This window comes from Cnephaeus nilssonii, assembly GCF_951640355.1.
Source record: "Cnephaeus nilssonii genome assembly, chromosome: X".
NCBI lineage: Eukaryota > Metazoa > Chordata > Mammalia > Chiroptera > Vespertilionidae > Cnephaeus > Cnephaeus nilssonii.
This window is the reverse complement of record NC_137071.1, coordinates 126,852,595-126,880,335: the sequence shown is the minus strand read 5'-3', so window position 1 is coordinate 126,880,335 and position 27,741 is coordinate 126,852,595. Positions and strand designations below refer to the sequence as shown.

At 45.5% G+C, this 27,741-nt stretch overlaps 1 protein-coding gene and 1 pseudogene across 2 annotated transcripts in view; both read left to right on the top strand.

The window, feature by feature from the left end:
* LOC307095456 (small ribosomal subunit protein eS26-like) overlaps window positions 1–3,560 on the top strand; it is a 9,734-nt pseudogene extending 6,174 nt beyond the window's left edge. The window contains exons 2-3 of the transcript XR_013815258.1: window positions 728–850; window positions 3,142–3,560. The product of XR_013815258.1 is annotated as a small ribosomal subunit protein eS26-like (transcript). The remainder of the gene's footprint in view (window positions 1–727; window positions 851–3,141) is intronic.
* Window positions 3,561–15,894: 12,334 nt separating this feature from the next.
* On the top strand, window positions 15,895–26,126 carry GLOD5 (glyoxalase domain containing 5; the record flags this gene model as incomplete). The annotated part of the gene is made up of 4 exons (XM_079764977.1): window positions 15,895–15,957; window positions 19,508–19,645; window positions 24,109–24,264; window positions 25,539–26,126. 4 exons carry the CDS (start codon window positions 15,895–15,897, stop codon window positions 25,662–25,664), a joined length of 483 nt encoding a protein of 160 aa, XP_079621103.1. The 3' UTR covers window positions 25,665–26,126.
* Between the last annotated feature and the right edge of the window lie 1,615 nt (window positions 26,127–27,741).

The following is a 27,741-nucleotide window of genomic DNA, read 5'->3' as shown; positions in this document are numbered from 1 at the left end:
GGATCATACAAAACAGATCAGAGACTTCATATCCCGCAACATACACCCACAATCAAGTCCGACACTCCACATGCTGAAAAATACACCAGATGGTAGACAAAGTCCACAAAGAGATCAGAGGATCCAGCATTTTAGCTTCAAATCTCTCTGACCTCTGCTTCAGCTGTCACATCAATTTTTGTGACTCTACTTCCCTCATCACATGTCCCTCCTTGTCTCGACATACATAGTCACTTAGTCTTTTCTGATCTTGAAGTTTTGGCCTTCCTCCTATAATGACCCTTGTGATTACAAGTGGGACCTCCTAGATCAGGGTGGGGGGCTTTTTTTCTGCCAAGGGCCATTTGGATATTTATAACATCATTTGTGGGCCATACAAAATTATCAACTCAAAAATTAACCTGCTAGCCCTAGCTGGTTTGGCTCAGTGGATAGAGCATTGACCTGTGGACCAAAGGGTCCCGGGTTCGATTCTAGTCAAGGGCATGTACCTTGGTTGCAGGCTCCTCCCTGGACATGAGGGGCTTATGCAGGAGGCAGCCAATCGATGCATTTCTCTCATATCACTGTTTCTCCCTGTCTTTCCCCCTCTCTTCCACTCTCTCTAAAAATCAATGGAAAAATATCCTTGGGTGAGGATTAACAACAAAAGATATTAACCTGCTATATTTGGTCAAACATTTTTTTGGTCAAACATTTAATTAACTCACCCCTAATGTCTTGGCAGGGCCAGACCAAATGATTTCTCGGGTCTTATACAGCCTCGGCCCGGACGTTCCCCACCCCTGTCCTAGATAATCCAGGATACCCATCTCAGGATGCTTGCCTACTATGTATCTGCCTTTTCCAGGTAAGACAACATATTAACAAGTTCCAAGAATGGGGTGAGGACATATTTGGTGATCCATTATTTGAGCAAACAGAACACACATACACTCACAAAAGAAACACCACATATTGGGACATACATCCATGAAGTGCGCAAGGACTTCACGTCTGGAGTCATACACCTCCCAAGAGATCAGAGACCTTCTACCCTGAGACATACGTACAGAAGATGAGAAAGCCACACATTCTGGGACATTTACCAAAGAATGCTTAGAGCCCTCACACTCTGGGAATTAAATCCACAAAGACATATGAGAACTCACTCTCTGGGACATATACCCCACTAAGAGACTGGGGACCCACATTCTAGGACCCCCAAACAGACTAGATCTTTGACTTTGAGACATATTCACACAGAGAGCAGGAAAAAGTGCACATTCTCTGACATACATACACAAACAGATCTCACAGACTGGGACATATAACCACATAGAGAACAGACCTCCTATCTTTTACAAACACACCCAAGGAGTTGACACACTCATATATGTGACATACACACATAAACAGATCAAAGATCTGATCTGAGAAATACAACCCAAACCACACCAGATACCTCCAATCCTGTAGCATGAGCCAACAAAGAGGTTACAACCCTCACAGGCTGGTAAATGCAGCCGATAAATACAGATGCCTGAAATCTTGAGGTGTACAGACTCAGGGAGATCAGACAGCTCAGATCCTGGGATACACACCCACGATCAGAGATCCTCCCAGAAACAACATGCACGGAAATGCACCCAGAAACATATCACAGAGCTGTCAGTGTGGGACACGCACCCACAAACAGATCAGAGGCCTCACATCCTGAAACGTACACCCAGAACCAGCTCAGAAATCTCACGTCCCAGATTATATATCCCAGCAAACAAGTGAATGCGTGTGCCCTGGCCGGCATGGATCAGTGGTTAGAGCACCAGCATGTGCACTAGAGGGTCTCAGGTTCAATTTCCAATCAAGAGCACATACCTGGGTTGCAGGTTTGATCCCTGGCCACAGTAGGGGTGCATGTAGGATCTCTCTCTCTCTCTCTCTCTCTCTCTCTCTCTCTCTCTCTCTCTCTCTCTCTCTCTCTCCCCTCCTTTCTACTCTCTCTAAAAATCAATGGGAAAAATATCCTTGGGTGAGGATTAACAACAATACAAAAAGTGCTTGCAAATATCCACATAAGATATCAGACATCCGACAACCTGGAACATACACCCACATACAGCTCAGACCTCACCCTCTGGGATATACAGTCACAAAACCTGAGAGACCTCACACCCTAGGACAGGGGTCCTCAAACTTTTTAAACAGAGGGCCAGTTCACTGTCCCTCAGACCGTTGGAGGGCCAGACTATAGTTTAAAAAAAACTAGGAACAAATTCCTATGCACACGGCACATACCTTATTTTGAAGTAAAAAAACAAAACGGCAAAAACACCCGCATGTGGCCCGCGGGCTGTAGTTTGAGGACGCCTGCCCTAGGACATGCATTGAGAAACAAATCAGAGCACTCAGCTACTGGGAAAACAACTTCAAACAAAAAGATCAGACTCTTCACATTATCAGACAAGTGCCCACAAGCAGATGAGGGGATTCATACAATGGGACATACACCTTGCTTCACTCACCAGAAAACATACCAGCAAACATGTCTCATGAATACCACAAGACAGACACAAACAAACAAGACAGGAAGCCTCACATCCTGGGATACAAACTCAGAAATGGATCAGAGGTTTCAAGCAAAGGGAATATTCCCACAAAGAGCTCAGAGTCCTTACACCCTGAACATACACACCTCAGCAGTTCAGAGAACTCACGTCCTGGGACCTGTACACAAAATCAGATCAAAGACCTCCCCTCCTAGCACATACACCCCCAAACAGCTGGGCCCACAAGTTCTGTGACACACACCATCAAAGAGACCCGAGACTTCACACCCTGGTTCATACACCTTCAAACAGATCTAGGCCTCCCACCATCAGACACACACTCACAAACAAATGTGGAGTTCACCCTGGATATGCACCAACATCCAGAGACATCACAACCTGGGACATTGTCTGTCTGTCTGTCTCCCTCCCTCCTTCCCTCCTTCCCTCCTTTCCTTCTTTCTTTCCTTTTTAGAAAAGAAGGCCACACTTAATTCCATTTCTTGTAGGAGCAGACCTTTTATCTCCTCAGGGCTCTGGACTTGCTGCTGTAACCAATCACCACCATTTTATTGTCATAAAACAACACAAATTTATTCTTACATTTCTGCAGGTCAGAAGACTGACAAGGAGTCTTACAAGGGTAAAAGTCAAGCTCTCTCTTGGGTCCTCGTTTCCAAGATGACCAAGAAAAGAAGGAATAATGGTCATGCCAGAAAAGGCTGCGGCCATGTGCGGCCTATTCATTGCCCCAACTGCACCCGATGCGTGCCCAAGGATAAGGCCGTTAGGAAGTTCGTCATTCGGAACATACTAGTAGTAGAGGCCGCAGCCATTAGGGACATCTCCGAAGCAAGTGTCTTCAACGTCTCTGTGCTCCCTAGCTGTATGTGAAAGTACGTGACCCTGCGAGCTGCGCCATTCACCGCAAGGTGGTAAGAACTAATTCTTGTGAAGCCCGGCAGGACTGAACACCCCACCCGGATTCAGACCTGCGCTGCTGCCCCACCACTCCCACCAAAGCCCAAGTAAGGAACGAAGTCCTTGCGGACTGAAGAAAAGTTCTCTGGGGGGAAAAGAAATGGAAATTGTACTTTAAAAAAAAAAAGTCAAGGTGTCATGTCAACAAAGTTGACTTCCTTCTGGAGTTCCTAGGAGAGAATCCAGTTCCTATAGGACGCCTGCACTCCTGAGCTCATGGCCCCTTCCTCCACCTTCGAAATTAGTGTTTCATCTTCTAATTTCTTTCTCTCTGTATCCATCTATATCTACCTCTCTCTCTGCTTATATCATCACATCACCTTTTTAAAAAATATATTTTTATTGATTTCAGAGAGGAAGGGAGAGGGAGAGGGAGAGAGAGAGAGAAACATCAATTATGAGAGAGAATCATTGATCTGCTGTCTCCTGCATGCCCCCTCCCCCGCAATGGGGATCAAGCCCACAACCCAGGCATGTGCCCTGATGGGGAATCAAACCGTGACCTCCTGGTTCATGGGTCAATGCTCAACCACTGAGCCATGCCGACAGGGCTCACATCACCTTTTCTAATACTACATCATGTTCTCTGACTCTTGCCTTCATTTCTCCCTCATATAAGGACACTTGGGATGACACTGGGCCCACTTAGATAATCTGGGAGATTTTCCTCATCTCAGGATGTTTTACTTAATCATGTCTGCAAAGTCTCTTTTTCCATGTAAATTAACATGATCATATGTTCCAGGGATTAGAAAGTAGACATGTTTGGAGTGTTATTATTCAGCCACCAGAGACATACATGCACAAACAGCTCACAGACCTCACATTCTGAGTCATATACTTTCAAATATAGGGTGTCCCCAAAAATGTATATACACACTTTCAATAATTATGAAGGCAGTGTTTATTAAAATATATTTCATTTTCAAAATGGAGCTATCAGTTAAAGTGTGTATTCATTTTTTGGGGATGAACACTTCCCATCTGCTAATATAAATCCAGAAAGAACAGACACACACATTTTAGGACATATATAGCAAAAAAAAAAAAAAAGTCCTCAATCACTTGGAATTAAACTCACAAACACTTAAGAGAACCCACTGTCTGGGAAATATACACATAAATTTCAAAGTGAATTACATTTTAGACATAAACCCACAAACACACACCTCACAAATGTGGACATGTAACAGCAAACTGAATAGACCTTACACCCTTAATAAACCCACATAAAGAGATCAGACACTCACATACAGATCAGAGACTTCACAACCTGAGAGAGACACATCAATTGGTTGCCTTCTGCACGAGCCCCTACCAGGGCTGGGGAACCTGCAACCGAGGTACGTGCCCTTGACCAGGAATCAAACCTGCGGCCCTTCAGTCTGCAGGTGGATGCTCTAATCACTAAGCAAAACTGGTCAGGGCTTCTTCTTTTTTTAAATTTAATAAATCTTTATTGTTCAGATTATTACAATTGTTCCTCTTCCCCCCCCCCCCCATAGCTCCCCTCCACCAGGTTCCTACCCCACCCTCTGCCCTCGCCTCCCCCCAACTGTCCTCATCCATAGGTGTATGCTTTTTGTCCAGTCTCTTCCCGCACCCCCACTCTCCTTTTCCCCCAAGAATTGTCAGTCCACTCCCTTTCTGTGCCCGATTTTATTATACTCACCAGTTAATACTGTTCATCAGATTTTTTATTCCCTTGGTTTTTAGATTCACTTGTTGATAGATACGTATTTGTTGTTCATAATTTTTATCTTTATCTTTTTCTACTTCTTCCTCTTCTTAAAGAATACCTTTCAGCATTTCATATAATACTGGTTTGGTGGTGATGAACTCCTTTAGCTTTTTCTTATCTGTGAAGCTCTTTATCTGACCTTCAATTCTGAATGATAGCTTTTCTGGGTAGAGTAATCTTGGTTGTAGGTTCTTGCTATTCATCACTTTGAATATTTCTTGCCACTCCCGTCTGGCCTGCATAGTTTCTGTTGAGAAATCAGCTGACAGTCGTATGGGTGCTCCCTTGTAGGTAACTAACTGTTTTTCTCTTGCTGCTTTTAATATTCTCTCTGTCTTTTGCTCTTGGCATTTTAATTATGATGTGTCTTGGTGTGGTCCTCTTTGGATTCCTTTTGTTTGGGATTCTGTGCGCTTCCTGGACTTATAAGTCTATTTCTTTCACCAGGTGGGGGAAGTTTTCTTCAAATAGGTTTTCAGTATCCTGCTCTCTCTCTTCTTCTGGCACCCCCATAATTCTGATGTTGGTACGCTTGAAATTGTCCCAGAGACTTCTTACACTATCTTCAACTTTTTGGATTCTTTTTTCTTTTCCGGTTGAGTGTTTTTTGCTTCTTTGTATTTCAAATCTTTGACTTGGTTCTTGCAATCCTCTAGTCTGCTTTTAGGTTTCTGTATATTTTTTATTTCAGTCAGTGCATGCTTAATTTCTAGTTGATCCTTTTTCATATCCTCAAGGGTCTCGTTAAATTTATCGGCCTTTTCTAGGAAATTCTTGAAAAATCTTATAACCATGGTTTTGAACTCTATATCCAGTAGTTTGCTTTCCTCCATTTCTTTCATTTGTGACCTGTTTCTTTGTCTCCGCATTTTGGCTGCTTCCCTGAGTAGATGGAATGGCTTTGTGTGCTAGGTGTCCTAGCAGGGCCCAGTGGCTCAGCCTCCCCAGTTACCTGAGGTGGACACTCTTGGTGTGCCCCTTTGTGTGCAGTCTTGTTGTAGTTAAGCCTAGATTGTTGTTAGTATCACTGGGGGAGTTGACCTCCAGGCCAATTGGCTGTGAGGATCAGCAGTGTCTCCACTGGGGGAGCTTCTGTGCTCAGCTTGGATGGGGCAGAGTCTCAGAGTGGTGCAGACAGCCTTGGTTTCCCGTTAGCCCCACCCTACGAGGCCCCTGTGTCTCAGTGTCCCACAGCAATGGCTGCACGCACCTCTGAGAGAAGGCTGCCCTCGAGTTTCGCCCGCCGCCAGACAGTCCAGTTTCTCCCCGAATGAGTCTGGGTACTCAAAGTCTCACCCGGAACTGGATTTCAGTGCAGCTGGGAGGTTTTGTTTCCCTCCCGAACGAGAAAGCTATCTGCGCACTTGCTGCCTGCCCTCTCCGAGCACTGTGAGTAAGCCAGCCACATGTTCAGCCACCCGCCCTTTCCGTGCACATGGGTCTCCGCACCTCTATCCTCCACAGCTCCTCTGGGTCTCAGTGTCCTTTTATCTTTCCTTCTAGTTGTAGAATTTCCACTCAGCCAGCTTTCCGGTGGTTCTGGACGATGTCCGCTCTGTCTTCCAGTTGCAGTTTTGAAATTGTTGTGCGAGGCAGCAGTATAGGTGTTTACCTATGCCGCCATCTTGGTTTCTCCTCTCTCTTTTTTTTTTTAACCATCACCTGAGGATATGTTTGATTGATTTTTAGAGAGGGGGGAGGGAGAGAGAGAGAGAAACATTGATCAGTTGCCTCTCATACATGCCCCTACCGAGGATCGCCCCCACAACCCAGGTATGTGCCCTGACTGGCAATTGAGCCTGTAACCTTTTGGTGTACAGGACGATGCTTCAACTGACCCAGCCAGAGCAGAAGAATGCTTTTTCTCACTGTGCATCCTTGCCTTATGATGCACAGCCTGTTATGTATGTTCTTGAGAGAAAAGCTGAAGTAATTGTGGGTTTACTAGAGATGGAGACCCAGTTCTGGAGAGTTTTTACTCTTTCTTGAATCCAAAACACATTTATATAAAATGATTATGTTCACGTTGCTCCTGTGTTTCAACTGAGACAGTCTCAGACACAGACTGACCCTGGCCAGAGATGGCATTTACCTGGTTCATGTCTTCTTCCCCAGCCCTGAATTCTGGTTTTAGAAGGAATGTATGATTAAGGGGAAGGGGCTGAAATTAGGGGAGTATAGGTGTGTGGGTTGTACATTGTCCTACTGACTCAGAGCAGTCTTGTAAAACTTCAGCAGGCCAAGTTAAGTCTTAGAAAGATGATCCAAAAAGCTAGACTCTGCCTGGCTGGTGTGGCTGAGTGGTTGAGCATCAACCTATGAACTAGGAGGTCATAGTCTGATTCCTGGTCAAGGGACATGCCTGGGTTGCGGGCTCGATCCCCAGTGTGGGGGGTGCAGGAGGCAGCCAATCAGTGATTCTCTCTCGTCATTGATGTTTCTCTCTCTCTCCCTCTCTTTGTCTCTGAAATCAATACAAATATTTAATTTAAAAAAAAAAAACAGCAATCAAAAGCTAGACTCTCCTACCATTAAACCAGGACTTAGGGGTTCCAGGCTCTGAAATAGGGTCTACCAGGCTCCAAAACCCACCTGCACTAGGTGTGAACTGGTAGTACTGGGTGTGAATGAGGTCTGAGGAGAGATGGACTCCGTTCATGTAAGCAATGTCCATCCTGAGATGTAGGGTTTCTACTCCAGGGCTGATGTCAGGAGACACAAGCACCTCCCTACACCGTCTCCACAAATGTTGTCAAGGGAGAGTGTGACTTACAGAACAAAGGGCATGACAGAGGTTTTTAAGGAGGTCGCTAGCTATACTTCATGGTCTAGACAAGGAAGCCAGGGTTGCTGTGATCCCTGTGGAGGAGTTCATAGCCAATCACGTGACTCCCACTTCTCACTGCCTTTCTGAACTTGCATATGGCCAGGAGCTGCCCTGTCTCATTAGCTCTTCATTCACATCCCTCATGCTCTCCTTGTGTGTGCGATCTAGGAAGGGCTGTTTCATCTCAATGTCGCCCTGGCTAGTGTGGCTCAGTTAGCTGGGCGTGGTCCAGTGCACCAAAAAGTTGCCGGTTTGATTCTCTGTTGGGGCACGTGCCAGGTTGTGGGTTTGATCCCCAATAGGGGCCATGCAGGAGGCAGCCAATCGATGTTTCGCTCTCACATTAGTGTTGTTTTTTTTTCTCTCTCCCTTCCTCTCTCTCTAAAAAAACAATTTTAAAAAAACCTTGAATACATCTTGCCAACAAGCTCAAAAAACATTATTATGCCCCTTTGATAGTCAGAGAAATGACAACAAAACAAAAATGAAATTCAACTTTAAGAAGAAAAAAAGCAAAACCTGTACATCTAGGGACAAGGACCCCCAAATAGCTTCGAGACTTCACACCCTGGGGGAGAACCACAAACATCTGGAAGACCTAAACCTCTGTGACACAGACCCCAAAACAGCTGAGAGACTTCACAGTCTGTCATACCCTGAACTGGGATTCCAAAACCAGTCTGAGACTTCACATCTTGGACACAGTCCTCCCAACTGCATCCAGTGTGTTAACTACCTTAGGAGTTGACTGACTTGAGAACCACTTTCCTCCCAGTAATCTACTAGTATACTCAGCCCAACACCTTCCCTGCCAGATGCTTAAAATCCCATCACTAAAAAGTTTACTCCTTTGAGTTTAATCTTGCCCCTTCCTCTCGCAAAATTCTTTTCATTGCCACCCACCTTTCCATCTCAAAGCATGAAAACATGCATTTTTATCATTTATGTCCCACCCTCACCCTGCTCCTACACACACACACACACACACACACCTCCACACACCCTTGCTCAGGCCTAGCCCAGAGGGGACAGGATGCCTCCAAGTCACCCTCTCCAAGGGAACGTGGGTATGGCTTGGAGGAAGATCATGAGATCATCTTGAACCTTCTGTGCAGGACTCAGAGCTACAGACTGCCTGAAGTACAGATGTCAGGAACTCGGGAGAAGAATTGTTCCCAGTGCTGTTGTGAATGGTCAGGGGTTCCAGAAACTAGGATAATGGGATGCAATAAGCATTGCTTTAAAAAGAACAGGTAAAAGAGAATAGAAAAGATTACCCGACACATTCTGTGCCAGCCAATAATGCCAGCTTCTTTTACAGGTGAAGTTCCTATAAGGATTCGAACCTGTGACCTCCAATAGCCAAAGCCCTGCCTCTGCAACCCCGAAAGCCAGTCCAGGAACCAGAGCGGCTGCGCCAAGCCGGCAGCCAATAACAATGCATAGCCAGAGGACCCCACTCACCACCCGAAAGTGATTGCTACCCCGGAAGAGCTAGGGTCTGTTATCTCGCGGCGACCAATCAGAGATCAGGGAAGGATTTAATCTGGCCCTACCCCCACCCACCTCCGCCGTTGATTCGAATATGCACAGCCAATTGGGCGGGCCTAGACATAAGGTCATGGCGTTGGCGGCTTCCGGATCGGTAGAGGCTTTTGAGCAAGGGTGGGGTGTGTCAGGGCAGCGCTATTCTCTTCTTTGACTGGGGTGGGGCCCGATCCACGCGTGGGATCTGGAGACCTTTCATGTCCCCACATATAAAGTGGTTTCTTCCAAAATACACGATCCCCCCTACCCCCGTGGCACCTCCGGAAGCGGACTGTTCCATGTCCACATAGCGATGGGTGTGTCCTGGGGCTGCCCTGTCTCATTAACTCTTCATCTCCACCCCTCCTGTCAAAGGCCCAGGAATGGTTCAATCTTCGGTTCACCCCAACACAACTAAGTAGACTCTCTCTCTCATGTCGTCCCCACCCACGTTTCATCCCTGTCTCCCCTCCAACATGTCGCCCCGTGGACCATCCCATCCCTTTATCCTGATGATCACTGAGAGCCTAGTGAAGGTGTCCCACCCCTTGCTGCAGAGCCTCGGGCCATGCACCGGCATTCACCCCCCTGATGCCACTGATAGAACTGGGAGTTTGTGTGGCAGCGTCTATCAAAATAACAAAAATGGGCACCTCTCCCCACTAGAATGTCAATACCACCTGGGTGTGCGTGGATTTCCAGTTCCCCCGTGTTCCCACAGCCCCCAAAACAGCCCTGCACACAATAGTTGCTGAAAGGGGGCTTTGTTGAATAAATGACTCCTTTGAACGGACAATTCCACTTGCAAAATGTGTGTTCTGAGGAAACACACATGAACAGGTCTGTGTGCACAAGCATGGGCGGATCAAACACCTAGGAGGAAACGTGTAAATGAAAATAGGTGATTCACGTTATGCCATGGAGTACTGGCTGACAGACAGAATGAGGTGCCACCACAGGAAACATACCCCAGATGGCTCAGGGATGCCACATCATTGGACATACTGAGCAAAGAGCTTGGACACGGTGACCACAGACCACAGACCAGCCTGGGGGCCTCACAGGCTGGCCACAGGCTGGCGGAAAGCTCCTGGAGCTCACAAACTGAGATGCAGGTAACCTGTTATTGTGCAGATCTCATCCTCTGCTCACCGACTCCTGCAAACATCTCAGCTCTCACACCGCAGGGACCTTCCGCACTGGGACACAAACTCCAACAGCTCACATTCCGCACACCATGGACGCAGAGCCCCAAACAGCCCAGAGACCTCACCACCTGGGATATACATTAAAAATCTTGGCAACGACTTCAGAGTTTATATATATATATATATATATATATATATATATATATATATATATATATATACACATTTTATTGATTTTTTACTGAGAGAAAGAGAGAGGGAGACTTAGAAACATCGATGAGAGAGAAACATCGACCAGCTGCCTCCTGCACACCCGCTCCTGGAGATGTGCCTGCAGCCAAGGTACATGCCCTTGACCGGAATCGAACCTGGGACCCTTCAGTCCACAGGCCGACGCTCTATCCACTGGGCCAAACCGGTTAGGGCCTTCAGACTTTTTTGAAATCCTTAACCGAGGTTATTTTTTCCATTGGTTTTTAGAGAGAGTGGAAAGAAGGGAGGTTGAGAGAGAGAGAGAGAGAGAGAGAGAAACATTGATGAGAGAGACACATTGATTGGTTGCCTCCTGCATGGGCCCCTGGGTCTGGGATCGAACCTGCCTGCAATTCAGGCATGGGCCCTTAACCGGGAATATGCTCTAACCTTTGAACACACGGGCCAGGGCAGACACACTTGACATAAACCACAAAACAATTCAGAGGTCTAGACACAAACATAATGGTGACACACGTGTGCCGGTTGGAGGGACTGTCTAAAAGACATGCTGTTAGTGGATTTGAACAAATGATTCAAATTGGGCATCACCCAGGAGTGGGTATGAGCATTTCATGACAGAAGCTGGGGCAGGGCTTTTTAAAATATATATTTTTTATTTTTTACTATATATTTTTATTGATTTCAGAGAGAAAAGGAGAGGGAGGGAGATAGAAACATCAATGATGAGAGAATCATTGATCAGCTGCCTCCTGTACGCCCCACACTGAGGATTGAGCCCACAACCCAGGCATGTGCCCTGGCTGGGAATTGAACTGTGACCTCTTGGTTCTTAGGTCAATGCTCAATCACTGAGCCACACCAGCCGGGCATGGGACAAGGCTTTTAGAGAGCATATGTGGAAGCAAAACGAGGTGATCATTTGACTGGTTAGAGCTTAGGGCTGTCTTATTTGGGAAGGCCTAGTTGGATGTTTGTCATTGGTTTTTCATTAATTTCCATTTCTCCGTTACAAATGCATTGACTCTGGCTTGGTTTTCAGTTTGCTTATGCAGGACAGCAAGGCATCAGAGCCACCTCAGTCTAATGGCTCCTTGTCTAACTACTTTAACAGGTGGTATTTGAACTTTTCCTTCTTCATTCCTGGTCTCCAATACACACCTCCAGCATCACTTTCTCCCCAGTCTGTGTGACATCATGAGCGTGTGCACCCGTGTGTGAAGCCAGAAATGTCCCCATCACAGTGTGTGATCCTAGGAGTATCCAAAACCTGATCTGTCGCACCAGCAGCATCCACGCCCCAGGCCATATGATCAGGAGTGTCCAAACCATCATGTGAGTGACCCCAGGAGTGTTGACTTCCCAGTGTCTGTGACCACATACCCATTTGTGTGACCCCAGGGCCAACCACACCACCGTCTCTGATCTCAGCAGTGTCCACTTCCAAGTCTATGTGGAGGAGTGTCCATCAGCTACTCTGTGTGACCACACGAGTGTCCTTGCCTCAATGTCTGACCCCAGGGGTGTCAACTCATCATGTCTTTGACCACAAGAATGTCCACACTCCTTTCACTGAGACCACAGGAATGTCCACAACACAGTCTGTGTGACCATTGGTCTGTCTCCACCTCAGTCACTCTGGCCCCAAGAGTGTCCCCTCCTCTGTGTAACGCCATGGATGCTTACACCCCAGTCTGTGTGACATGAGGAAATGTCCAGTCTACAACACATGTGATTCAGGAGGTGTCCAATCCTCAGTGTGTTTTAACTTCGAGAGTGTCTCAAACTCCTTCTGGAGACTCCAGGAATGTTGACGCTCCAGTTTGTGTGACCCTTGGAGTGTTCACATCCCTGAGTGACCTCATGTCTATCCACACTCTAGCCTGAGTGACTCCAGGAGTGTCCAAACCCCCAGCTTCGTGACTCCATGTCTGTGCACACCCATTCTGTGTGACCTCACAGTTGCCCACACCTTAGGTGGTCTGAGCCCAGAAGGGCCCACATCCCAGTCTGAATGACCCCAAGAGGCTCCACACTTCAATCTGTGCTACTTCATGGGCTTCCACAACCCAGGGGCATCACAACCCAGGCTGTCTGACCCCTAGGATGCCCACAACCCAGTATGTGTAATCCTATGAATGTCTGCCAACCAGTCTGGGTGACTTGGGAGTGTCCACCCCCTAGTGTGTGTGTGACCCCAGATGTGTCCATGTGCAAATCGGTTTGACCCCAGGACTTCCCACACACCAGTTTCTTTGACTCCAGTACTGTTGACATGCTAGTCAACCTGACCCCACTCTGGGTGATCCCAACAGTGTCTAGTCTCCAGTGTGTGTGAGTCCAGGAGTGTCCACTCTCCAGTGTGTGTGACTTCTAGAATTCCCCGAGCCCCATCTGAGTAACCCAAGACTGTCCACACCCCTTTCTGTGTTACCATATATGATGTCCACACCCCTGTCTATGTGGCCATAGGAGTGTTCACACCCCACTCAGTGTGACTCCAGGATTATCCACACTCTGTCTCTATGACCTCAAGGGTGTCCACACCCCAGTCCATGTGGCCTAGGCGTGTCCACACAACAATTGCACAGTGGTATGTTCCAAGATAGTAGCGTATTTATTCCTCAGTGCTGCTGCTCCCGATACCCCCTGTGGGTGTGGCCTGGGAGAGGCGGTTCATGCCTAATTCAGTGGATCATTTTGTCCCTAACTCCCTCCCATACCATTAAGTGGTCTCTTCCTATTTCCCTTTACTTTCCCCAGTTGACCATTCAATTTCTATATCCCTCTCCCTAACCACGCGCACACACACATGCACGTGCACACACACATGCACACAATGTGTCCCACATCCCCAAATAGACTGTCCCAGCCACAGTCACTGCAGATCTTGTAGAGAAAGAAAGCCACAGCAGCAGCCTCCTGCTGCAGACCCCGCATTGCAGAGAGTAGTGGGGAAGAAACCATTAAGTAAAACCCTTCCAGGACCTTGTGAAACGTCTAAATAAAAATTGAACCCCTTCTCCTCCCCGACCAGAATATCAGCTTCATGTGGGCAGGAACATTTGTCTATCTTGTTCTCTGATGTCTCCCCAGCACCTAGAACAAGGCTCGGTACACAGCACACACACAGTGTTTGTTGAATGAATGAACCCTTTGACCCAGCAATTCCACTTCTAACACCGACACACATGCCCAGAGCTGTGCGCACAAGGCTGGTAGGCACAGGCAACTGGGAAAACCTTGTAATTGTCCATTTGTGGCCAATGGCTGTTGGAGAGTAAGATGATGGTGGGAGTTCGTGTTATACCACAGAGCACCAGCCACATGTGATACAGAATAACTGGGACCTGTGTTTACCTGTGAGGGGTGGCAGTGTTGACAAGCAAAAGCAGGTGGGAGCTGGTTATGGTGACTGTGTGTGTGTGTGTGTGTGTGTGTGTGTGTGTGTGTGTGTGTGTAAGGAAACACCAGAAACTAATCCCAGTGGTCATTTTTGCAGGGTGAAGCTGGGGATGACCTGTGTAGTCCATATATTGATGTATTCCATATATTGATGTATTGTTGGATCCTTTTAAACAAAACTAGGTTCACATATTATTTGTATAGCTCTTTTAAAATTTTTAAAAAATATATATTTACTTATTTCAGAGAGGAAGGGAGAGGGATAGAGAGATAGAAACATTAATGATGAGAGAGAATCATTGATCGGCTGCCTCCTGCACACCCCACGCTGGGGATCGAGCCCGCAACCTGGGCATGTGCCCTGACTGGGAGTTGAACCATGAACTCCTGGTTCATAGGTTGACACTCAACCACTGAGCCACACCGGCGGGGCTGTATAACTCTTTATAAAGGAAAAGCATATACTCAAAACAATATCCAGAGCACAGAGTGTATACGGGGTAGGTATCTAGGGTATGTCTAAGAACAAGAATCTCAAACTCACATTCCCCAGGCTGGACAGGTGACCCGCAAGAGAGAGGGAGGCTAGCTCAGGGTAAGGCAAATGTAATAGGGTTGATTAACGTTCCATGCCTTTTAGCATTGGAGGGTGAGGGTAGAGTGAGGGATGGTTGGGGATGAAGAAGACCCCAGAGCTCACACCCTAAAAGAATTCAGGAACATTGCACCCTGGGGCACAAAACATTTACTAGTTTGGGGAGCCAGTAAACAGACCCATAATAAGTCATGGTGGTCATACTAACTCAGCTCCTAACTTCACACCCTGGACACAGACTTCCAAACAGATCAAAGATCTCACACTATGTAAACATACCATTAAAGAGATCAGAGGCCTCACACCCTAGAATAATGTCCCCCACTACTTCAAGATAGGTGGCTTTTCTGTATTACAAAGTAATCCCTTACACATGTACACCTGTTATTCACAAACTGAATGTTTGCAACCCCTCAAATCCATATGTTGAAGCCTTAACCCCCAGTGTGATGGTATTAGAATGTGGGGCCTTTGGGAGGTGATTAGATGAAGTGATGAGGGTGGGGTCCTCATGATGGGATTAGTGCCCTGATAAGAAGAGACCAGAAAACTTGCTCTTTCTCTCTGCCATGTGAGGACACGGCAAGAAGGTGGCCATCTACAACCCAGGTGGAGAGCTGTCACCAGACCCTGACCATACTGACAACCTGGTCTTGGACTTCAGGCCTCCAAAATTGTGAGAAAATAGATTTTGTTTTTTAAGCCAGCCAGACTATAGTACTTGGTAGTGTTGGCCTGAGCAAAGACACACCTTAAGCTTTTGCTTTCAAGACCCTGAGTTTTATGTCAGAGTCCTTGTACTTGCACCGCCTACCTCTCTCACCACTAGCAGTCCTCAGCCGGTGGCCCTCCCCTTCCTGCCCCTTGATCTCCAGGCGCTGAGCCAGAGGGTTGTCTGGAGGTCCCAGGGCAAGGACACTTGGCCTGCCATGCTGGGCCGTCTGCCCTCCAGGCTGCCAGCCAGGATGTGGGGCAGGACTTCGGAGAAGCAGGTGAACGGGACGGTCCTTGGGGTCCTAGGGCACAGGTGTTGTCACCAAGGCTGGGGACCTTCCAGCCCAGACCTGGTAACCTGCTTCCCTTCTATGTGGGCTCTCCTGGTGTGGGGGCATACATTTCCCCTCGTCCTCTCTCTTTCTTCCTCTTTCAAAGGCAAGCAGATGGCAGCAGAGGGACAGAGAAAGGTCCTGCTCTAACACACGGTCAGTGACCAACATGTGTGCAGGGATGGGCTCAGGGCCAGCTGCAGAGCCGCTCCCTCGGGGTGGCTCAGGGGAGCTAGTTCAGCCAGGACATTAGGATGGGCCAGTGTAGGGAGGGGCCGGGAAACCCCACTGACCTTGAGGTTTGCCATAGGAATTCCAGGAGCCCCTGACACCTTGAAGAGGACTTTGTAGAAAGCCTTTCCTGTGAAGGAGGCAGGAGGGAGGGCATCATGGTCTGAGCTCTCTATTATCCATGTAGAGTTACTGTGAGGAATAAAAATTTTATTTTATGTGGTGCTTAGAACAAGGCACACTAAGCCTTTTGTGATTGCTATTTCTTCATGAGCTGGCCCTTGCCTTCCCCTCCTGCTCATGCCTCACTCACCCTTGGATTCTAAGCCACAGTGGCCTCCCTCCTGTTCCTTAAGGGAGGCAGACCAGCTCATCCTTGAATTTACAAAGATGGAGTCTCCCATATACAAACCGGCATCTGGGGAGTGAATCTAACCTGGCAGGGTATTAAAAAATGGGAGGGTCCTGGCCAGGTAGCTCAGTTGGTTAGAGAGTCGTCCAGATATGCCAAGGTTGTGGGTTTGATTTCCAGTCTGGGCACATACAAGCATCAACCAATGAATGCATAAATAAGTGGAACAACAAATCGATCTCTCTCTCTCCCCTCCTTCCTCTCTCTCTCTCTAAAATCAATAAATAAAATTTTGTTAAAAACAGAGGCAGTATTGGGGGGGGGTGTTGATGACAAATATGTGATACCTTAATCAATAAAGTAATAAAAAAAACCCAAAACAACAACAACAACAACAAAAGAGGCAGTAAAAAAAAAAAAAGAAAAAGAAGAAGAATAGGTTGAGTAGATTTCCAAAGACTATAAAAATTGGGAATGTACCCTGGCCAATGTGGCTCAGTAGATTGACCGTCATCCTATGCACTGAAAGGTAGCCGGTTCAATTCCCAGTCGGGGTACATATCCATGGTCAGAGTGCGCATGGTTGGGTGGGTATGGGAGGCAACCTATCAGCGTTTCTCTCTCACATTGGTGTTTCTTTCTCTCCCTCTCCCTTCTCTTTCTAAAAAAAAAGTCAGTAAAAAAATTTTTTAAAAAGAAAATTTGGGATGTGGCTAAGCAGTGCTTAAGAAAAACTAAATGTATAGATCAGAAAAGTTGGCTCTTTGAACAGATTAACAAAATATTAGTAATTTCTGTTTTCTCTCAAGCAATTAAGAGAAAAAATATGAATTACCAATATCAGGAATGAAAAGAGAGTACTATTACAGATACCACAGATGTTAAAAGGTTAATAAGAGCTCTGGCTTGTGTTGCTCACTGGTTGGAGTATCAGCACATGCACCGAAGGGTCGCAGGTTCAATTCCTGGTCAAGGGCACATACATGGGTTCAGGTTCAATCCCCAGCCCTGGTCGAGGCACACTCAGGAGACAACCAATCAATGTGTCTCTCTCACATCAATATTTCTCTCTCTCTCCCCCCTTCTTCCCTCCCTCCTTTCCACTCTAAAAATCAATGGGAAAAATATCCTCAGGTGAGGATTAACAACAACATGTCAGTCATTTTCTCATTTTACTGCTTCTGTGTCCCTGTGGACATTCTGTATCCTTGAGGACAGCAGAACTCGGCAACTCTGTTAATGGCTCCTCCACTCATGAAAAGAGAACACACAGTATTTTTTAAAGCTGGGGCTCAGTGAAATCAATTGTTTAAAATGTAAGCTCTTGAATGGAATTGAACATTGTGGAATGGAACAGAATAAAATAACATCTGGTGGAATGGAATGAAATGGGAAGGAAAAAAGGGAAAGGAAGGAAGGGAAGTCAGACTTTGTACTAGGCACTGGGCCTAATTGTTGTAGTAGATATCCACTAACTGAATATTATTGAACATCTGCTAGTTGTTTGAGATACAGTGAGGAACAGAGAAAAAACTCTACCCTTATGAAGCTTATATCCTAACTAGGGGCCCAGTGCACGACATTCATGCACTGGGGGGCAGGGGTCCCTCAGCCCGGCCTGCACCCTCTTACAGTCGGGGACCCCTCAGGGGATGTCTGCCAAGGGGTCCTTAGTGCTGCCGCAGAGAGGCTCCTGCCACCACCGCTGTGCTCACTAGCCATAAGCCCGACTTCTGGCTGAGCAGCACTCCCTCTGTGGGAGCGCACTGACCACCAGGGGGCAGCTCCTGCATTGAGCGTCTGCCCCCTGGTGGTCAGTGTGCATCATAGAGACTGGTCATTCCACCATTAGGTCTACCTGGTATTTGCATATTAGGCTTTTATTATATAGGATTAAGAAGACAGATATTAACATGTGCAAAAGGCCCTGAGACCAAAGGTACAAGGATGGCCCTTATGAGGAACAGGTAAAAGGCCAATGTGGCTTGGGGTTCAAGAACAATATATGAGGCTTATAGAGATTGGGGGTCATTAACTCTATTGGCACTTGCTGCCTGTCAGGAATTGTTCTAAGCCCTTAAATACACAACTATTTTTAAAATGTTTACCACAGCCCTTTAAGGTATGTATAAAACCATGCCCATTTTACAGAAGGGGAAACTAAGGCATATAAATATTAATTAAATGTCAGTCTGGCTCCAGAGTCTGTTCTTTTAACCACTATGCTCTGCAACCTATGGTGCCAGACCACAGGCACCTTCCAATCCTGTAGCAGATGTAACGTAAATATACAAATTACTGAAGAATGCAAATCAAGAAAAAGATCTGGTGGGAGATGTGCAGAGGACAGGGAGTTGGGGGAAGGAGGTATGCCCTCCTACTGGGTGTCAAGGTAGATTTGTAAACACACCTTCCCAGAAACATTTATTTTATCTGAAATGCTCCCTTCTTATTTTGTCCTCGGTGATCATAGCTGTGGAGTGGGGAAAGATGGCAGGGTGTGTGTGTGTGTGTGTGTGTGTGTGTGTGAAATTGACCAATGGAGAGCTTGTGCTCATCGCGTTGGGCCTCCTGTGGGTCTTGTCATTTCTTGCAAAAGAGATGAATTCCAGTTTGGGGAAGACAAGAGAGGGTTTGATCTTGGTCTCCACTCCCCTCATCTTTACCTCTCTCCCTCTGGAAGAAAAAAGAGAATAAAGCCGTGGAGAGTGGTCATGGCAGACACATGGGCTCCTGTGAAGCCACACATGGGCAATAAGACTACTCAAGTTTCCTCTCAGGACTTTCCCCTTGAAATAGGGGGGAGGAGGAAGTATAAGCATTGGGGAGGCGAGTGGAGGTAAGGAGAAAGAAATAGGAAATGGGTGTGACCAGCATCAATATGATCTCTTCTGATTTTTTTTTTTTTTTTAGTCATGGAGGCACAGCAGTCAGACCCCTTCCCCATGTCTTATCCATAGACTTGACCACATCGTGATGACAGTAAAGAGTATCAAAGACACCACCATGTTTTATTCCAAAATTCTGGGCATGGAGATCATAACATTCAAGGTAATTATTATTTTTTAAAATATATTTTTATTGATTTCAGAGAAGAAGGGAGAGGGAGAGAGAGAGAGAGATCAATGATGAGAGAGAATCATTGATTGGCTGCCTCCTGCGTGTCCCCTACTGGGGATTGAGCCTGCAACCTGGGCATGTGCCCTTGACTGAAATCAAACCTGGGATCCTTTAGTCCACAGACCAATGTTCTATCCGCTGAGCCAAACCAGCTAGGGCTCAAGGTAATTATTTACACAAATGCCAAATTGTAGGTGGAGTAAGAGTTGATGATAATACTTTAAAAAACCCACAACAAATCTGTGAGGAAAATTTAAAGGATCAGTGAAGGAGATTCCAAATTCTGAATAGTGGAACTTCCAGAGAGAGAATGGAGAAATGGAGGGGAGGAAATTACCATAGAAATAATTCAAGAGAATTTCCAGTCCTTACATGGAAAGGGTTAGCTGAATATCCAGTACATTGATACTTAGATGTGCTTATGAAATTATAGAACATCAAAGTGAAAATGAAAATCCTAGGAAATTTCAGAGAGGTTAAAAAGAAAAGTAGTTCAACTACAAAGGAAAAAGATATGCAGATGTCAGATTTCCTAAAATTCGCATCAGAGACTAGAAGACAATACAAGATTTTTAGAGAAAATTTTCAACCTAGAATTCTATGTTTAACTAAACTATTAATCAAGATGAGGGTAGAATAAATCATTCTTAGACTAAAAGAACTTGGAAATTTTGCCCACTTACTTTGAAAATTGAAATTATGCTACATCAAAATGAGTGATGAAGCCAGGAGTAAGGAAGATATCAAAGCCAGGATACAGTGGATCCCAAGGAGAAGATCCCAGATGTGGGGAAGCACGGGACTTAGTTGGAAAGTCTGCTAGGAGGATTCTCTGAAAGGTCAGAGGCCTCTAGGCACAGATCCTGCTTTGACTTTTCCAAACAACTCTGAGCCCCCGGGTATTTTACTGGAATGTTTAGACTTCAAAACATCCTTGCTTAAAGGACACTACAGATGCATGTGTATTCTCAAGGATGCTTGCCCTGCTGATAGTATCTAGAGCTATGGTTCTCAACCTTTCTAATGCCGCGACCCTTTAATACAGTTCCTCATGCTGTGGTGACCCCCAACCATAAAATTATTTTTGTTGCTACTTCATAACTGTAATTTTGCTAGTTATGAATCGTAATGTAAATAACCGTGTTTTCCGATGGTCTTAGGCTCTATAGCAGCAGTTCTCAACCTGTGGGCTAGCAGGGTCACCTAAGACCATGGGAAAACACAGATATTTACATTACGATTCATAACAGTAGCAAAATTACAGTTATGAAGTAGCAACGAAAATAATGTTATGGTTGGGGGTCACCACAACATGAGGAACTGTATTAAAGGGTCGCGGCATTAGAAAGGTTGAGAACCACTGATCTAGATGTTAATTTTAGTTCAAGCTGTTGCTCCAATAAAAGCCTAAGGAGGCAGGTGAATGGGACTGTCCGGTTCCTTTAGCCAGGCAGTCCCTTAGCCCTCTCTTTCACAGAAACGTGTGTCAGAGTAATCATTAACCTTTTGCACTCGAATGTCGAGTGTGACTCGACACGGTTAGCATTAGAATAAAGGAATCGAGAAAAAAGCAAGCGAGGGTTAAAAGGGTTAATCCATCGCTCAGGGTCTGCTGGTCAGCCCCAGCACCCAGAAAGATACCTAGAAGATAATCAGTCCAATTTGAAACAGGAGAAAGAAAGTTCCCAAGAAAGAGAGCTCCCAGGAAAACAGGAGGTTTCCAGAGGTTGGATACTGTATTATCCTTGAGCATTCTAAATAATTGCAAAAGTGGTAAATGCAGAGAAAGCAAAAAATATTATCTCTTAAATTGAAAGAGCCCATATAATGGCAAAAAGGATAAAACATTTAAACTTAACATGAAATACTATGCATCAAAATAGAATTATGCAAAACAGACTATCAAGGTGGACAGTTCTAAAAAAGATCATGGAGTTAAAAACGAAGAAACAGGATCAGGTCTACAGCATAGTACCACTTATACGCACACAGAACAATAATACAGCTTTTACAATAACTTATTAAAACCAAACATCAAACACATTATAATGGTTGACTAAGAGAATGGAGATAAAAAGAATAAATGCATAAAGAAAACTACAGAGGGGCCTTGCATGGGCCAATAGTAATAATGAAGCATATGATGCCTCAACTCTCTATACATGGACACAGTGGAATACAATTTCAGTACATCTAGGATCAAACCAAGTCCTAAAAGCTGCAAGAATGTAGGGTGGATGTATCATCACAAAAGAATGAAAAACAGATTAATATCAGACTTATCAGCAACACCAGATTCAGGAAGAAAACAAAGCCACCTATTTAAGAGGCTATTGGAAAATAACTTGCAACCTTGAATTCTATACTCAACCAGACTATCATTCAAATGTAAAAGTGAAATAAAGTTATTTTCTGATAGAGTAGATGTGGTATCAATCATCCTATATAATAAAAGGGTAATATGCAAATCAACCGAATGGCAGAATGACTGGTCACTATGATGCACACTGACCACCAGGGGGCAGATGCTCAATGCAGGAGCTGCCCCCTGGTGGTCAGTATGCTTCCACAGGGGGAGTGCCACTCAGCCAGAAGCCGGGCTCACGGCTGGTGAGCGCAGCGGCAGTGGCAGGAGCCTCTCCCACCTCTACAGCAGTGCTAAGGATGTCCGACTGCCGGCTTAGGCCCGCTCCCTGCGGCAGACCTAAGCTGTCAGTTGGACATTCCCCAAGGGCTCCTGGACTGCGAAAGGGCACAGGCCAAGCTGAGGGACCCTCCTGCCGCAAGTGCACAAATGTCATGCACCGGGCCTCTACTGATGATATAAAAGAAAAAAACATAAAAATGATATAAGAAATGGGAGAGGTTGCCCTGGTTGGTATTGCTCAGTGGTTAGAGTGTCAGTCCATGCACCGAAGGGTCACAGGTTTGATTCCCGGTCAAGGGTATGTACCTGGGTTGCAGGTTCAATCCCTGGCCCCAGTTGAGGCACATGTAGAAAGCCACCAATTGATGTGTCTCTCTCATATCGATGTTTCTCTCTCTCCCCCTCCCTCCCTCCCTTCCTTCTACTTTCTATAAAAATCAATGGAAAAAATATCCTCAGGTGAGGATTAACAAAAACAAAAGGAAAAAAAAAAAGAATGGCAAAGGTTGAAAGGCACAGGAGAGGGAGGAGACATGAAGAAAAGAATAGTAGGGTCAATGGGATACTAGCTGTAGTTCATCTATCAAAACATACAGGTACAAATGGGTTATTTAAAAATTATCAAGGAATCGACCATTGAACCTCAGAGGGAAGGCAGGGGAGGGTGGGAGAGGGGCTAAGTGATCAACCAAAGGACTTGCATGCATGCAGATAAGCATAACCAATGGACACAGACAGTAGGGAGATGAGGGCATGTGCTGGGGGCAAGAGTGTCGGCGGAGAGGTCAATGGGGGGAAAAGGAGACATATGTAATACTTTCAACAATAAATAATTTAAATTTAAAAAATAAAAAATAAATTATCACAGAAACAAAATGATAGAATTCTATTGGGAGGGGTAGTAATGTGGATGAGCTAAATTCTCATGTATCATAGGGAGAGGACAGAGATGTCTAAAGTTGTTAAATCAAGAAATAGTGACGTGTCAGTTAGGGACTGTGTCTAGAGGCACATAGGAGAAAACCCAACTAACAGTGGGTAAAGAAGACAGAATTTTCTTTTTCTCTCATTTAACAACCACTGGAGAGGCAGGCAGTCAGGGCTTGGGCCTTGGCTGGGAAGAAGGAGGAAGTGAATGGGCAAAAAGTTCCAGCTCTGTGAGGCTTGGAGGTTCCCAGAAGCCCCACACACAACCTCTGCTGATATAATTTGGGTTGTGTTTATAAGAAAAAAGGGAAAATTTATATTAAGTTGACAAACTGCTGTTTCTGTGATGGATAGTATAAACACATTTGGAGATAAGGAAATAATTTCCAGAAGAAATAAACACACACACACGTTAAAAGCCTGGATTTGAGGAAACCTCATGCCTGAAGTTTGAGTAAGACTTCCCTGGGTCATGCTTCTGTTTTCACTGTAGGGAATGAGACTGGGGTGGGGCACAGGGTTGTTGTTGTGTTTTTTTTTCATTAAATAGCCCTTTTCTACATTTAAAAAATGTATTTTATTGATTTCAGAGAGGAAAAGAAACATCAATAATGGGGGAAACATCAATAATGAGAGAAAATCATCAGTTGACAGTGGGAATCGAACCGTGACCTCCTAATTCATAGGTTGATACTCAACCACTGAGCCATGCCAGCTGGGCCCTGTTATACATTTTTTAAACCTTGTTGGAGTAGGTAAAGGGTCTTTGCCTCACTCACCTTGGTGGTGTAACTCTAGGTTGTTTTCTCTCCCCCAATAGGGAGACAGGAAAGCATTGTGTTTTGGAGACCAGAAATTTAACCTTCATGAAGTGGGAAAAGAATTTGAACCCAAAGCTGCTCACCCAGTTCCTGGCTCTCTGGACATATGTCTGATCACAGAGGTACCTTTGAATGAAATGGTCCAGCACCTCAAGGTGAGTCAGACTTCCATTCTTTTCGAGAAAGCTGCTGCAGATGCAGGGAAAACAGAAGCATGACCCAGGGAGGTCTTCCTCAAACTTCAGGCATAAGATGTTTCCTTGAATCCAGATAATGCCTGCGCACAATTGTTTACTCGTTATTTTTATTGACATGTTTTTTTCACTTAAACAAATGCATTTTTAAAGGAAACTTTACATTACCCTTGTAAAAAAGTATACCTAAATTATCTTTCTATAAATACATTTATATAAAAAGAAAATGTTCAACCAAATAAATGAAAAACTCATTATATCTTGGCACAAAAGGAAGGTAACTGTAAAAACAAATAGTTATGAAAGCATCACAATGTCATTCCATTCTATCTGTTTCCATCCCCTGAACGCTCCAGGCCTGACATTCCAAATGGAGATCTGGCAAGTGGCTAAGGAGGTGCTAAGGACTTGTTAGCATCCAGCAGAGTCTTTCTTCTTGCTCTAATCAAAAGGACTGAAGAAGGAATCATTTGTAATTTGCTATTATTTAATGTTGGTGTCCCTGTAACACTTAAAATTATTTCATGTAAAAGGGGCATTGGTTCTCCTGTTGGGGATAACAGATCAAGGTCTTAAATGTATTCTGTGCAAATATCCTGGACTCTTTTTGGGAAAATATCAGTGAAAAAGTTTTGTTTGAAAGTAAAGTAGAGAAAGCATAGGGGTAAAGAGTATGAACTTTGGCCTAGACTGCCTGGGTTTAAATTCTGACTCTACCACTTACTAAATAATACTAGACATTATTATCATCATCCCCATTTCACAGATGAGGAAACTGAGGTACAGAGCATTTATCTGCCCAAGGCCATAGAGCTGGAATGTGGCTGGAGCAGAGCGAGGGAGGGGAGAATGGTAGATGAGGTCAGAAAGATACAGGGGTATGCCAACCGGTTTGGCTCAGTGGATAGAGCATCAGCCTGCGGAGTGAAGGGTCCCAGGTTCGATTCGGGTCAAGGGCATGTACCTTGGTTGCGGGCACATCCCCAGTAGGAGGTATGCAGGAGGCAGCTGATCGATGTTTCTGACTCTCTATCCCTCTCCCTTCCTCTCTGTAAACAATCAATAAAATATATATATATATATATATATATATATATATATATATATATATATATATATATATTTTTTTTTTTTAAAGAAAGATACAGGGGTCTTCTAGGCCACTATAAAGAATTAAATTTTGGTCTCACACATGGAATAGAATGAATGACTTTTGTCTTTTCTTCCTACTTCAGGCTTGTGATGTCCCTATTGAGGAGGGTCCAGTTCCCAGAACTGGGGCAAAAGGGCCCATTCTGTCCATCTACTTCCGAGACCCTGACGGAAACCTGATTGAGGTGTCCAACTATATTTCCCCATGATTGAAGCTCGCCCTCCTCCATTTTGTTCCCTGGAGTGTTGCCCGTTTTCTTCCCCAAGACCCTCACCAGACCCGGAGGCCTCCAAGAACTGATGACTTAGGCACTTCACACATCCTGCTGGGGAACCTGAGATGGGTTTGGGACCAAACCTACATGACTGAATGTTCTCCTTCCAAGCTGCCCCACTAAATGAATAACCTCTCAATTAATATAAGCTCTTTGTTATTATTGTCTCGGCCTTACATATGGGTGTTTGTCTAGCGCATAAGGTCTCTGAGCTGTTTGGGGATCAGAGACTAGGGTATGACATCTCTGACAACCAAATCCAGGGTCAGGCCCTTGGGATTCAAGGTCTCCGACAGATTTCTTCTTGCCCATGAACCCATCTTTTTTTATCCTTTTAGACTCATCTCACTCCTTCCAGGTGATGCCTGATGTTTCCACCTCAGAAGCCTCACTGAACCCCACGATCTCTATGATGGGACCTTCAAGGAGCATCCCAGATACTACCTCCTCTTGGTGTGCCTTATCTGATCTCACCGCCAGGGGATGTGGAACTTTCTATCTTTGGATCTAGCAAGTCCGAACTCATCTCAGTTGAGGCTCAGCTCCTGACATATATTGAGCACCTCCGTGTGCTTGGCCCTGTTCCAGGCTTTGGAGAGAGAGCATTGAACAGAAGAGATAAGCAAACCTTTGTTGTAGAGCTACCGTTCTAGTGGGAGAGATACAAAATACATAAAATTAAGCAAGGAAAATACTAAGTATGTTATAGGATGATAAATACTTTGGAGGAAAAGAAAACATGGAAAAAAGGGACCTCAGATAAGCATCACTGTGGCAGTTTCCAATGTGTAGTAGGCTGGTCAGGGGAAAGCTCACTAAGGAGACATTTGAGCACAGACCTGCAGAGATGAGGGGCAAGCTGCACTGATGGCTGGAAGAAGAGCATACCAGGCAGAGAAAAGCCCGTGCAAAGGCCCTAAAGCATGAAGGTGCCCGGTGTGTGTGGGGGTAACAGCAGGAGACTAGTGAGGAGGAAGAGGGAGCCACGTGTGACAGACTGGATGAGTTCCCCAAGAGAGAAAATGTCAGCTAGAGAAGAGGTCTAGAGACATTTAGAGTTCAGAAGCAAGGGGAAGAACCAGCACATGAGGTAGGCATAGAGGGAAGGGAAGAGTATGGCTTCTTGAATGAACGAGTGATGGATGAAGGAGCATGTATGAGAGTCTATTTGAGGTGAGGGAGTCCCTAGTCTTGTGGACTCTGGTGTCTAAACAGTCCCCACCCATGCTGTGGCTGACGGGTTCCATTCCAGTGCGACAGCAGCCCCACGGCCACCACACTGACTGACTGAGGGTGGCTGTCAGTTTCAGGTCTTGGAGACAAGCATGGGGGTTGGGAGGGGAGGGTAGAATTAAAAAAATATATAAAACAGCACAAAAAAATAAACAGTCCCCACCCAGATGAGTGAACCCTCAGGGAGCCCCAAAAATGCTGGGAAGAGAGGATGTGTAAGGATGTGTGCTTCTGCACATGAAAGGCTTTGCCAAAAGCTGTAGCAGGTTTCCTGCCTATTTTTAAAAGACAGCTTACTTTGAATCCAGATGTTATATGCCTGGAGATAGATGATTTATAGAAGGAAGGAAGGAAGGAAGGAAGGAAGGAAGGAAGGAAGGAAGGAAGGAAGGAAGGAAGGAAGGAAGGGAGGGAGGGAGGGAGGGAGGGAGGGAGGGAGGGAGGGAGGGAAGGAGGGAGGGAGGGAGGGAGGGAGGGAGGGAGAGAGGGAGGGAGGGAAGGAGGGAGGCAGGGAGAGAGGGAAGGAAGGGAGGCAGGGAGGGAGAGGTGGGCAGCAGATGGTGGATGAATGAATGTTTAGCTGGGTGGGTAGATGGATAGTTGGGTGGGTAGATGGATGGATAGATGAACTGATATCCCCCACCCCTGGAGAAACTCTTTCACGTGTTTGTGCTTAGAAAGAAGAATATGATTTTGTAAATTCCAGATTTGCTGTAATAGGGGAAAAACTAGAAACAATCCAAATGTCCATCAGCAGATGAATTGTTTAACAAACCAT